This window comes from Theropithecus gelada, chromosome 3, assembly GCF_003255815.1.
Source record: "Theropithecus gelada isolate Dixy chromosome 3, Tgel_1.0, whole genome shotgun sequence".
Classification (NCBI taxonomy): Eukaryota; Metazoa; Chordata; class Mammalia; order Primates; family Cercopithecidae; genus Theropithecus; species Theropithecus gelada.
This window is the reverse complement of record NC_037670.1, coordinates 64,619,621-64,634,261: the sequence shown is the minus strand read 5'-3', so window position 1 is coordinate 64,634,261 and position 14,641 is coordinate 64,619,621. Positions and strand designations below refer to the sequence as shown.

Here is a 14,641-nt window from a genome sequence, read left to right as displayed (position 1 = left end):
TTAAGGCTAATGAGGCTGCCTGGCCTCCGTCCGAATCCTGAGCCTCTGACCCCTCCTCATGGTGGCCGAGTCCCTGCGTGAAAGGGCGCATGTGGTCAGCCGCTGACCTGCAGAGGGCCCGCACGCCCTGCCCCACAGGATAGACTACGGAATTTGTAGGATTCTAGAACGTATTAGATATATATGTGGTATATTTCACAAGGCCCTCCATAGTTGTTTCTAGGACAACAGCCCCACGGTTGCACACACCTCTGACAGCGTGGACGGAATGGAAGCCCTAAGCCTCCCCAGGCCAGGGAGAGTCGAGCAGGATCTGTTGCCGGTGCGTTCAGAAGAGCCTGGGTTTTTGCCACCAAATGAATTAACTAAAGAACTCAGAGCTTTCTGGGTTGCAGATTCATACACAAGGGTTGGGAACCTAAAATGGAAACCCATCCCCTAAGTTCCTTTGCCTTAGTTTAGCGGGCTCCTCTCTAGATTCGGGACAATCTGTGTAGAGTCAGGGAGGCCCGCCTCCTGCCGGACACGGTCGTGGCTGTGATCCCAGACATTACTACATGGAACATGCAGAATCGTCTTCAAGGTGGCTATAATTTTTCACAGTTGGGATGGGGAGACAAATGACTGGTTTACAACTGCACAAGCATACTGGCTAGGCTTTTCATCATGAAAACAACTAAGAGGACAGTGTCAGTCCTATTTTTGTCAAATATATATGCTTATTAAAATAACCAGCTAATCTCTAAGAGCCTACTGATATTTGTGTAATTTTTGTAGTGATGTGTAATTTGGAATTAGATTTGAACAAATACAGGTACAAAGTAAAAATCTATGGTAAACTCTTCAGTTTGTTCCCTTCTTGTCACACTCCTCAACTATAAAAGAACTGTCACTATTTTGAGTCTTTTGATTATAAAATATGTTTCTTGAAGAAAATAATACAAAGCACAGGCTAGCCAAAAAATAAAATAAAAAGCAATCACACATAATTTTACCAGAGATATCTACTGTAAACCTATTGGGATAATCTGCCGCATGATATACATAATACTTGTATCTACATGCATTTGTGTTTTTATAACAATAAGATTACACTATAATACTCTATGTAATTCTTTTGCACTCCATAATATTTTTGTATCTCTTCTTATATATCAGTACAACCACTTTACTCATGAAAACTACAGTACCCTGACTACTGAATGATTCTTTAGTCGTGTGTTGTTGGAGGCACATTAATTTATTTAGACAATCTCTTTTTGGGGGCATATAAAGGTTTATTTATTTGTTTTTATTTTCCTATTAAAGGCAATGCTGTATAAGAATCTTTGTTTAGTTAGATTTATGTGACTACTTATTCTTACCATCATACATTTCTGTTAGAATTTTGGGGGGCAAAGGCATCAGTATTTTTATGGTAGATATTGCCAAATTATCCTTATAAATGTGTGCCAATTAACAGTCTTATAAAGTCAGTGATTATTTTCTTCAACAGATATTTATGGTGCCCTTACTACATGCTAGGTACTGTTCTAGGTGGTAGTTATATGTGTAATTAGAACAAACCAAAACCCCTAGTTTAGTGGGAGAAAGGAAGTTCAGTTCTCTAAACTCCAACTAATAGTTTTGATAGTCCAAACCTGATATTTCATTGCTTTATTAGGCAGCTCTTTGATTACTATTGAAGTTGAATATTTTCAAAGTTTTTTGGTTATTTAAAATTTTACTTTACATGTTGAACATATTAAGCATCATCTATACGTGTATTTCCACATCATATTTTGCTTCTAACTGTCTTCTCCTTCACCCCCTCCCCTCTCTCAACTTTACCTCTTGTCTTTTTCTTCTGAGACTGTTGAGAATTTCTCTACATGGTGTTTATTTCACTGATACCATTTTCACTTGACTCCAAATAGCCATTCACTTTCTCTACTGCATTATTAATTTGATGATTACATTTTTCATTTGAAAGCATTTTTCCTACTCTCCCAGTATTCATTTGTTATAGAAGTAATGCACTTCAAAATTATTTTGAGTCTGAGAATTAAGATATTTTAATTTTTTTTCTGTTTCTGAGAGTTACTATTTTAAAGTAAGATATTTGTTTGTTCTCATTTTTGATAATGTTACTTGAATTATGAAACAGAGGCATTCACGTATCTGGAGGTTTATTTTCTCATCCTTACAGAGGAGTCCTGCCTGCACAGGCTATAGTACCTGATCCATCAGTGACTGCAAGTGCCCCACTTCTAATGGTTAATTTCTGTCTAAAGAGAAAGGAACGAGCTTACATTTTCTCAGTTTTTATTTTAGTAGAATGGTAGTTTAGTTAGTTATGAGGAAAAAGTAAAAAGCTACCAGAGAGCATCCACATTGATGGAACATTTTCTTGCTTTTTGCTATTATCAGTAATGTTTGATAGTGATAGTCAAAAATTAGTGGGGGAGAAGAACAACTATCATCATTTTATCATTTTATGGCCGCTGTAACTGCTCTTGTTAGGAACTCTCCACTGACATTCAGGACTTTTCTTCTGCATACTGGATCCTCTCTGAGTGTGTACCTTGATTTCTCTGAAGACAACCCCTGTTGTTTTGCATTTGTATTAAACTTGCCTCTTTCCACTTTAAGTGTCCTCGTATGAGTGATAAATGATGTGGCCATTCCTTCTTTATTGAATCTGAGCACCATGGTCTAAATCTTGGCACAGGAATGATTCACAAAGGGGCCCAGATTTTCACATCTCATAGTCCTCCTGACTCCCTGTGTACACAGGCCACCCATGGTCACTCAGCACCCATCCTTGCTGCTCCAAATGTGGGACAGCCCCATTTTATAACATCCGTGAGCTGTCTCCTTGGGAAAGCATATAGGATTGCCATTACACTCCCTCGCTTTCTCCTTAGGGTAACTCCCTGTTGATAGGTGTGTAATTCAGGCCTGCATGTAGCTTTCAAAAATCATGAACGCATTAGCTTTGTGCTGATTTGGAAGGTACATATAAATCTTATCTTATTAGTGTTCTGACAATTCTCAATAGAGCCCCATGCTTCTAAAATGTTAGAGTTGAGAAAATGCAATTATGTATCTACATTAAATTTGCTAAAAATTTCTTGCAGAATACAAATCTTCATAAAAGCACAAACCAGAAGAAATGCACCAGAGAGGTTCTCTTCTACCTGAATCCTTCTACAGATGAAGGGAACAGATGACACCCCCCCAGCTTATAGAGGGTTTGAGCTTCTTGGTCCCAAACAAACCTGGGGCTTTGGCAACTCAGTCTCCAGTGGTCTCCAACTCATATGCTTTGGTGGCCAGGTGGGGAGTGAAGGCATGACATCCACAGGGCTGTAAAGATGCTTGTTTTGTGACCAGACCTCCACAGCACATTGACTTTATAGACTGTGAGGAAGGAGAAGAAGTATGGAGCATATCTGTGCTGGTTTGGGGTCTGGTCAGCCATTCATGACTCAGGCTTCTGACTCAGTTTTATTCTGAATCAACTTGCTTTCTGACTGCTGTTTTGAGAGTGCTCCAGAAATTCTCCCTCCCCACTGAGAAGTATGAGAAAAGGGTGGCAGGGCCTCTGTGCCTGTTCAGGGTGGAGGCGAGCAGCATAGGGCAGCCCCAGAGAAATTAGAGGAGGGTGGTGCAGCTCTGAGAGATACAGTGTGAACACAGCTGCCCCTGCTTGCAGACATCTGAGGCTGGTAAGACCTGATGGACCTGCTCAAAACCTTGAGCAGCTCCACATTGTCCAAGGGATGATATTGGCACATCTTAGCATACCCTACAGGTCCTCCTGGTGCCTCTGCAGCCTCTGCCACTCCCTTTATCTCATTCTCTGAACTTTAGAATGACACAATCATACATGATGTTGCTGCATCTCTCCCTGCTTAAGGAAATGGAAACTACCTTCCTCTTCTCAGTCCTCTGCCACTCCCACTGTATACACTCTAATGTTCCCAGCAAAATAAGAACGCTTCCAAAATCTGGCTCGGATGCCCCCTTCCAGGGATCCCCTGTGGCTGCTCTCAACTGAATGTCTGTCATTGTTGCATGGATGTCACTGTGGCTTAACTTAGTGCTGGAGATTCTTGCCTTGCTTCCTTCAGGGAGACTTCCTGGAGGGTAAGGATCAAGCCTCTTTTATATCTGTACCTTTAGTTCCTGCCAACATGTCTAGAAATGGTTACTTTCATTAAATCCTTGTTAAATTGAAATACTCAATGAAAATGTAATGTACCAAAAATGTCTTCCAGAAATTAACTTGGACAGGCAGCAGACAAACAAATGGAGCATGGAAAGACGGCTCTCTACACATTAAAAATATAGAATATTTAGACTCCATGACCTCATCTTCTGGTCCTTACTAGAGGAGATGCTCCTAAATACACTGCTAAGTTCACTGCATTAGAAAAACCTGTGAGTCCTCCTTGAACATGGACCTGACCCTGGCCCACTGTCTGCTGAGTTTGTTCCTACCCCCAAACTCTCTCTCTTTTTCTCATAGTTCTCCAACCAGAAAAAGACTTAGACGGAGCAAGTGTAGGACTCCAAGTCCTGGTTGTTATACCAGTTCTTTAAGAACCCAAGAGGGCCAGTGGATGTATGTAGCCAGTAAGTGCCCACTGTCACCATCCCCTTCTCCTGTTAGCATGCCAGCAGAAACTGGGTGCCTTTTTTAGTTTTCTAGGGCTGCTATAGCAAAGCACCACAAACTGGGTTACTTAACAGAAATGTATTTTCTCACTGTTCTGGAGGCCAGAAGTCTGAAATCAAAGTGTCAGCAGGACCATGTCCTCTCTGAAGGCTCCAGGGGGGAATCATTCCTTGCCTCTTCTAGCTTCTGTGGCTGCCAGCGATCCCTGGCATGCCTTGACTTGTGGCAGCATCACTCCAGTCTCAGCGTCCCATCTTCACGTGGCCTTCCTCCTGCCTGTCTCTGTGTCCACGTTTCCCTCTTAGAAGGACACCTGTCATATTGGATTTGGTACCCACTCTAATTCTGTATGAACTCACCTAATTATATCTGGATAAACTCATTCCAAATAAGGTCACATTCTGAGGTTCTGAGTGGGCATGACATTTGGAGGGAAATCATTCAACCCACAGCATTTCCTCCAACGTCTTCCTTAACAAATACCACTAAACTTGACCAATCTCTTGGCCACTTGCCTACAGTAGAATCTCTTGGTGTTCTGTAAAACTCACGCTTTTCTGTTATATGTAGAAGGATAACAGAAATTAAATGAATTGAAGACTGACAGTGATTGTTGGTGTATATTCATTGGTGTTCTGTCATCTCAAAATCATCCACCAGGTTTTGCAAAATGGTCACTGGGATGTGACAAATGTATCCTTGATGAACCAGTGATGTTAACATTCATAGAGAACATCTTCAATTATTTACATTCTTCTCCCCATATATGTACAACTTCCTTTTATGTATGTGGCATCTTTATCACGTGAGATGATAGCGACTGCTTCACTTTGTTTCAGTAATTCAGTGAGAGGATGAATGGAAAGCAATTGGACAATTGTTTGGAAGAAATACAATGAAAGTTATTTTTCTTCTTTTTCTTAGTAAATACTAGGATGGACCTAATATATCATCTGTGCTTCTGAGTGGGATGGAGAGGATGTAGTACACTTACCAGTAGGCTCTTGGAAGCCTTTTTTTCTGGCAGAATAACATACAAAGTGCTGGTTGCCTCTCTGATCTCATTTCCTGGTTGCCCTCCCCTCGTCTGCAAGGTCTGCCTTCATACCAGGCTTCATCCAGGTCATGGAACATCAAAACTCTGGACTGACTTTGCATGTCCGGTTGGACACCCCAAGAACATTCTTCCTCTCAGTCATGGCACAGAAGCTGCCTTCTCAATGTAACTCACCCATGGTCCCTTTACAGTCCAGTGGGAAAAAATAGATGGTAAACAAAATAGCTGAAACTAGTTGCTTGACTTAATTATGTATACATTATATGGGAACAAAGTCCAGCACTGAGTAGGCATTTTTTAAAATGTTTACCCATGACTGAATGTATATCCTTCATGCTCTACCCAACCATGCATTTAGGATGTACTTCAGGGCCCCTCACCCTGGGTGAACTATTCTTCAGCTCGACCCACCTGAGATTCAGTAATTTGTGAATTGCTGGTAGTCATACCTCTTAGTGGGATGAAATTTAAAAAAATAAAAGAGAGAGAGAGAGAATCCCTGATGACGACATTCTCATTGTGAAGAGAGTGAACTCACAGATGTTGGGTGAACTCCTCGGTTGGCACAAACAGGACCCAGAATCCATTTCAGGCCTCCTGGCTCTAATTCTCATTCCACAAACACTTACAGGACCATGAGTTCTACCCTCAGAAAGTTTACAGTCAAGCAGAGAAATGATCCATACAAACAGATGGGCAAGTCTTATAGGTAGATACTTGGTGCAGGGGTTGTGCGTAAGCCACATGAGGAGATCTGCTTAGGGGTGTCAAAGAAGGTTTTTTAAGGCTATGCCCCCTAAATTGCTTCTTCTGAGATAAACAGGTGTTTTCCAGACATGGAGGAGAGAAAGTTTCTTCTCTCGTACTCTCTCTAAAGCAAGAAGTGTGAGTAAATGTGAAAAGTAATGAAAGAAGTCTAGCAGAAGCCTTGATGGTTTCTGGCCGGTACTATAAGGCATTCTAAGGAGAACTCACTTTATTTTGCAAACACAGTGCAGGGAGGCATTCAGGAGTTCTAAAATCCGGGGAGTGATATGAGGGGGATTATTTTTGTAGCTTCCAGGTATGAAGTCTGATTTCAGCAGTCTATCTGAGTCTCTTCCGCTCATAGGTAACTTTTTCTGTCTGGAATTGTGTAAGATTTCTTCTTTATCCTTGGAGTAAAGGATTTTTCCCCCTACTGTTTCCTCATCAAAACTGTGGATTTAAGTCTTTTTTCAGTTCAAGGTAGTTTTTTTTCTTTTTTGGTAATTTTTTTAGGGGGGTGGGTACGGAATGTCACTCTGTTGACCAGGGTGGAGTGCAGTGGTGTGATCTTGGCTCGCTACAGCCTCCACCTCCTGGGTTCCAGTGATTCTCCTGCTTCAACCTCCCGAGTAGCTGGGATTACAAGCATGTGCCGCCACACCTGGCTCATTTTTGTATTTTTAGTAGAGACGAGTTTCACCATGTTGGCCAGGCTGGTCTCGAACTCCTGACCTTAGGTTTTCTGCCCACTTTGGCCTCCCAAAGTGCTGGGATTACAGGCATGAGACACCGCATCCTGCCAGTTCAGGGTAATTTTCTTCTATTATTAATCTAATTTCTTCACACCTATTTTTCCTTTACCTCCTTTTAGAATTCCTATCACATCTCATGTTAGGGTCTTCCAAATCCATCTTTTAATTCTTTATCTTTCCTTGAGGATTTCTTTTTCCTTTTTGTCCTCCGTGTGGATATTTCTTACACATCACTGTTTGTATCTATACAGTGGCTATCATCTTACTCAATTTCTACCTCTAATATTATCTTCAGGAAGCCATTCTTCTTGGTTTGAGAAAATCCTGTGTAGGCATGTGCTTCTCTGGTTTTTCTGTTTTGTTTTTAACTTTAAAGTGTGTATTCCTGCAGCACCTTTATTTTTCATAAGTATTGGCACTGTTTGGGTTTTTCTCTGGTTGCTGGGACCCCAGGACATGTGTTTGTTATTGCTGTTTTGACAGATCAGATAAGGATGTTGCCTATCAACTGGATGAAATTCCAAGTCAAAGCACATTCTGCCTCTGTAGAGCAGCAGCTGGGCTGCCAGCAATGTCTGTTTTGTTCAGGGAAGTGGGGACCTTTGCTTCCTATACTCTGTCTCATTTAGGAATAGACGGCATCAGCTCCTTTAATTAAGCTTTTTCTTGACTACTGAGGTTCAGCGAGAGAGGGGAGGCTGAGGTCTCTGGAGATTTGTAGGTCTCTGAGGGGCACACTTCCCAGAATGGGTCCTTTCTGGTCCTTTCCCCTGGATGCTCTGCTCCTGTTCTTCACATTGCATTCATATGTGGCCTGGCCTGTGGGGATGATGGCACTGAATTTGCTTGGCCAGCAGTAAATCCCACAGAGCCCAAGACCTCACCTGGAACCAGAAATTTATCAACACCAAAAGCTGGTTAGATCAGGAGGGGTTGAAAGACTGGAGGTGAGAGTGTAGGGAAGGAAGGAAAGAAGGAAGGAAGGAAAGAAGGAAGGAAGGAAGGGGAGAGAGCAGGCTGCTGTCTTCCCAGATGCCCCAGTGTTTCTCAAGGTTGGTGTGATCCTCATCTAAATCAGTAGCGCTGTGGGGACTTGTTAACCAGGAAGGCCCATTTGGAGTGTGCATTTGTTCAGCCAAGCTCCTTGGGTCACTCTGGTGCACATTAAATTTTAAGAGATGATTATTAGAGAGAGTGATTCCGTTTATGAACTTCCTTGAGAATCAGGTAGTAATATTCAATTTCTAGAGTCTAGTAAGGACAGATGTCAAGTGTTTCTAACATAGGGATGTACTTTAAAGTATAGCCGGGAATTTGAAGGCAACAAAAGAGAGATAGTTTAGGAAAAAGCATTTGAATTTTGTGGTGACAAAGATACTTTAAAAAGAGGCTTGTATTTCCTACTTTGTTAGAAACCTGAAGGCTATTTATACAGAGGTCACACTGCCTACTTATGAGACATAACTTTGTTGTAAATTTCAGCATGTTCCACCATTGTGTGTTTCTGGCCGTAGCTGTAGGAAATTATATTAGGACAGTTGTAAACCATACGAATATTTAAAAATCTTTATGAAATTTTATGCAGTGGGGGAGATAGTGTTTTTCTCTAAATATTTATTTCTGGATTTGGATGCCACAGAGGTGTTTGCACTTTAAGTTTCTCTGGAAACAAAGTCCTCCTCAGCAGAAATATAGTACTAATTTGATGTAATGCATTGCAATATCTTTTCAATTAAATTTCGTTTTTGTTTGAATGGTAAGAGTTCAGAAAAGGCCAGATTTAGGGAAGTAAAATAATTGGATAGAGATTAAGGATGAGGTCAATGAATTCAATGCATTTTTAACATATCACAACTTGTTCAACACACCTTTATGAGACCCTACTGAGTTCTAACACCTATCCTAAGCCTTGTGCCTTTTCCTCAAGGATTGCTTCATTCCAGTAATGAGAACAAGGGTAAGCCTCCAGTTCAACTCCAGTGAAGATGTGGACTAAGGGCCACCAGGCAGGACAAATGGAACAGAAGAGGCAGGGAGGACTTGTCATGGAATCGGTGTTCCAACCAAGGTTTCCAGGTCAGGCCGGAGATGGCTTCCAATCAAGTGTCCAGGATGTTGGAGATACTGACTCAGAGGGATCAGCACCCTCAAAAGCAGATCTGCCCAATCAAACAGTGGTTCTCCTGGGCTGGGCTGCCCTGGCTAGGCTGGGCTGGGTGCTGTGTTCAGGAAGAAATGTTGAGTAACAGGCCCTAGGATTGTGGAGGGATTCAAATACTATTTCAAGACGCATAGGTAACAAGAAGCCATTGATAAGTTTTGAGCAAAGAAAATATCAGATTGATATGTTAGAGAGCTCACTGAAGGAATTAAAGAAATTGGGAGTCTGTAATGTTCCATTCTAGGTGTAGGGTCACACTGAACAGTAGCCTAATGAGAAGTTGCTTCTCATTCTGAGCTTACGTTTGTTCTTCAGGATGTGGTTGGAAACTCCTACATTTCCACCTCAGACCTTTCTACATTTTAATGCTAATAGCAATTCAGAAAGATATTTTGGGCTCATTTATTTATTGTCTGTGAACAAAAAATTAATTAGAGAAATCAGTGGTTGCAGATTACTCTGTGGTTGCTTACATTTCTTTTTTCTTTTTTGGAATTTTCAGTTACAAAACATTTTATTGCTCACAATAATTGTACATATTTATGGGGTACATGTGATATTTTGATACATGCATATGATGTATAATAACCAAAGCATGGTATTAACCAAAGCAGGGTATTAACCAAAGCAGGGTATTTAGGATATCTATCACCTCAAATATTTATAATTTTTTACTTTGGGAACATTTCAAATCTTCCAGCTGTTTTGAAAATAGGATAAATTGTTGTTAACTACAGTCACCCTACTGTGTTACTGAACACTAGTACCTATTTTTTTATAACTGTATGTTTGTACCTATTAACCAATCTCTTTTGCTCCCCTATTCTTCCCAGCCTCTGGTGCTTGCATTTCTTCAATGTAGCTAGTATTTTAAGTTCTTTAAAAGGAATCACTTATGTATATTTGTTAATTTATAAAGAATTCTTTCCAAAAAGAATTGAGGTCACCAGGTATATCTATATAATCTATAATGCTGCCTATACATCATTTTTAAAATTTATGAGACAAGTGTTTGCAAAGATTCTTACTCAAAAAGTATTTTATAAATAACACAATGTAAATTCTGAAAAGTAATGAATCTGTACTCTTTTCTAAATACCAATTTAGAATTTTAATTAATTAAATGAGCTCATTCTCTTTCAGTCCAATTTAGAAAATCTTAAAATGTCTTTTTCTCTACATTTTCTCAAGATTGTCTTATTATTGAGGTGTGAAATTTAATACAGGGTTTGTTTCTACAGCTCCCCACAGTGACATGAATAGTCTTATTGCTGATGGTGTCTTCAGTAAGGAAATTCAGTATTGGTGGTTTTGGCTTTCAGTAATGCTGCTTGAACTACAAATAGACTTCTGAGATGTGTGCCAGTGAAATTTAATGTGTACTTAAAGTACACATAGGATTCTGTGTTGAGGACCTCTTGTTAAGAAAATGTAGCTCAATATAGCTCACATATAGAAACCAAACGCTATTTCTTACTGTAGAAATTGTTTTATTTCAGGACTATGTAACAGAACAAATATTCAGACCCAACTGGAGCTCCAACTTTAAGAGCATAGTTTTGCAGATTTTAATATATTAACACAATGTGATATGATGTAGCCTTTAAAATGTGTTTTTAAAAACCATGCAAATATGTGAAAAATGGTTGTGTTATGACATTAAGTGAAAATGTTAAGGAAAATAATGTACTGTGAATGCAAGTCTATAAATATGCATATCTCATGGCAAAACTATACTTTTAATAAATTTTCCAATTTTATTGCTTGTTTGGCATTACCATAAAAACAGTGGAAAATTAGCTTTATCTCACTTACTGGGAATCATTAGATGGATCAGCCTGACTAGGGCACAATGTGAGGTCAGCAGCTGGTTCTCCGTTCTCTATTGGGAGCCACTAATAATCCCACGTTGTTTCCTTTGTCTCACAATGAACAGCAGCAGTGGAGGCGACGACTTGGACCTCACCCGTGTTCTTCTGCGAAAGTTTAGAGATCAAGATCTGCCCTGTGCAGATGTAAACCCAGACCAGTAAGTATCAGGTGCTCTCTGCAAAAGTGAACACTCCCAACTGGTAACACTGTAGCCTGGGAGGATCGTTTTTCTCCATGATTGGTTATTTCATGCCACAAGTTTACACTATAAAAAATAAAAATTGGCCGGGCGCGGTGGCTCAAGCCTGTAATCCCAGCACTTTGGGAGGCCGAGACGGGCGGATCACGAGGTCAGGAGATCGAGACCATCCTGGCTGACACGGTGAAACCCCGTCTCTACTAAAAAATACAAAAAACTAGCCGGGCGAGGTGGCGGGTGCCTGTAGTCCCAGCTACTCGGGAGGCTGAGGCAGGAGAATGGCATGAACCTGGGAGGCGGAGCTTGCAGTGAGCTGAGATTCGGCCACTGTACTCCAGCCTGGGCGGCAGAGCGAGACTCCGTCTCAAAAAAAAAAAAAAAAAAAAAAAAAAAAATTAGCCTAATGAGTAGGTTATTACTGAACGGGCCTTATGGGTATCACCACATAAAATGATCCGAACTAAGCTACATAATTACCCCCTTTTCTCCCTTGTACATGCGTGCTTTATATTATTGCAAAATAAATTATTAATTAATAGCATTCAATTTGTTTAATAAAACCCAAAGCTGAAAAGAATGAAGTAGCAATTAAGTCTGAATTATGTATTAGCTGTTATTTACTTTTAGAGTATACTTGTACATATAAAAAATTAATTATAGCTTTTTTTAACTTAAAAGATTTAAAGGTCAGTACTGTACATCAATCTGGGGTGAATTACTTTGAAAATTATCTTTTTAGTATTTAATCATGGTTATTGTGATGACCTTTCTATGAAACCTGGATAAGGGAGGCCTTTCTGTATAAACACTTATTTCCCTCTTACTTTGCTCAATTATTATATATTGAAGATCTACTACAAGTAAAGTGCTGCTGTAGGAACTAAGATTAATACGGAATATGGCCCTGGTCTCAAGGAATTTACAGTTCTGGGTAGAGCCAATGAGGCAAGTGATAAAAGCCATAATGATTTATTAAGTGTCAGAAGTGTATGTTTTTAAGTAGTAAATATAAAAATCTAACAATAATACAACATTGGCAATATGTTTTCTAATTTGTGATGACATATTTTGCCCATTAGTCATATTGGTAATTAGTGTAAGACTGAAAAACTATTAATGTTCTCAGTAAGAAAGAATTAATAGATAATTAATTATGTTGCTTCACTCTAGTCTTTGCAAAACAAAGTAATTTATTTAACTAAGGCTTCAGTGGTAATGTTTTTATTTTTCTCCTCTCTGATGGAATACACAGGGCGTAAAATGCATCTACCTTTGAAAAGTTGAAATGTAACGTAGGGCCCCGCTGGGTCCAGCCCTGGCCCAACCTGGGATCAAAGAAGAACCAGTCAGAAAAAGAAAAACATTCTTTTATCTAGTCCTTCTCCTTCAAGGGGAAAAAACAAAAGGTGGAATCAATAATTAAAGGACAGCAGAACATATTGGACATTTTGTTTGGACACATATTTTACTTCTAGTTCCTTTTACATGGATTGCAATACAGTCCCAAACTCTCCTCCTCTCCTCTCTCTGTTCCACGAGCTCCTGCCCTCCAGCCCAGCCTGCAGATCAGCCTCATTACTTTTCTCCTCTCTCCGTTCTTCTTCTACCTTCCTGGATTTATGTTTTTGTGTTTTCCCTTTTCTTTGTGAAATCTACCTAATCTATCCTTAACTCATTTCTATGTTTAATCATTTCTATCTATTTTTATGGTCAGCATAACAAAAGGCTAGGGGAGCGAGGTACATGAAAAGATGCTGTGAGCACTTATATTAATAATGATTTATGTCCATGTTATACAAATAGGGCTTGATTCACTAGGACCCCAAATCAAAGCAAAAAGTTTTACTTAAAACCTGTAGATTTCCTTCTGTGAGTGTAAAATATTGTTGAATTTGATATCTACATTTTACCTCCTTGGAAGACTTGGGCAATCACTTGACAGTTAACTAGAGGAAACATTTAAAAATAAGAGATTAGATTCTACCGATAGGTTGTTTTTCTGATGAGATACTCAACTCTGAGTGTCGACTCAAGGGTGCCATGTTGAACTTCTGATTTGTTCCTCCCTCTCATACGAAGACAATGAAGAGCTCTACAAAAATCCACTGTCATGTAAATCTGATCTAAAATATGAGTTTTCTCACACTAGTAGGTGATGCATAATTTAAAATTTAAAATGTGTTAAAGTTGTCAACTTTTAGAAGCTGATGGGTAGATATACATATTTAGCTTCATTTTACAAGGCTTACATCTGGTGGCACTTCAGTGTCGAATTCTCCTACTATTTCTAACACAAAATGGTCACTTTCCTCACCCATTCTTGTTAATGCTTTAATATAGAACAAAAGTGATAGCAAATCTCATATTTCTATCAGACTTAAAAGGCCAAGTGGGGTGATGGGTAAGGTTTATTTTTGTAATTAAAAAGAAAGTTATTAGATTGCAGCAATATAATAGATCATCTCGGTACTCAGGAAAATCTAGAGGGCTCATTATTAGCCAAAAGGTGGGATCTTCAGAATCTGTCATGGCTGGTGACAGACTCCCTCTGAGGGGCCTGTAAAGATGAAAGTTGAGGCCACAGATCAGCAGTGTGTGCATACCAGGGATCATGATAGAGGGGTAATATGGGACCAGTCTGCCTCAATCCAAATCTCAGCTCCACTCTTATTGGCTGTGTGACCCATGCAACTTGCTGAACCTCTCTCTGCCTTCCTTCATTTGCCTCAGTGTGCTGTCAGTTCTGTAGAAAAAACAGTCACCTCAACAGCAGGGTGGCTCTTGTGGAGAGCTTTTGTTCTTTTAAGGTAAGTTCCTGCCTCAGAAAGCGACTCTCAAGACAGTAGGTCCTTAGAGCTTCTGCCTCTCTCTTCAAGATTTAAAATGCACCTTAGCACTTTGGGGAGGCCGAGGTGGGCAGATCACGAAGTCAGGAGTTCGAGACCAGCCTGGCCAACATGGTGAAACCCCGTCTCTACTAAAGATACAAAAAATTACCTGGGTACGGTGGTGCACACCCATAATCCCAGCTATCCGGGAGGCTGAGGCAGGAGAATCTCTTGAGCCCAGGAGGCGGAGGTTACAGTGAGCCGAGACTGTGCCCCGTTGCATTCCAGCCTGGGTGACAGAGTGAGACTCCATCTAAAAAAAAAAAAAAAAAAAAAAAAAAAAAAAAAAAAAAAAAAAAAAA

At 40.0% G+C, this 14,641-nt stretch overlaps 1 protein-coding gene across 1 annotated transcript in view; it reads left to right on the top strand.

The window, feature by feature from the left end:
• Positions 1 to 14,641, top strand: part of ABCA13 (ATP binding cassette subfamily A member 13) — a 505,863-nt gene that overhangs the window by 309,681 nt on the left and 181,541 nt on the right. Inside the window, exon 44 of the mRNA XM_025379476.1 lies at positions 11,320 to 11,409. Within this exon, the coding sequence (XP_025235261.1) occupies positions 11,320 to 11,409 (90 nt within the window). The remainder of the gene's footprint in view (positions 1 to 11,319; positions 11,410 to 14,641) is intronic.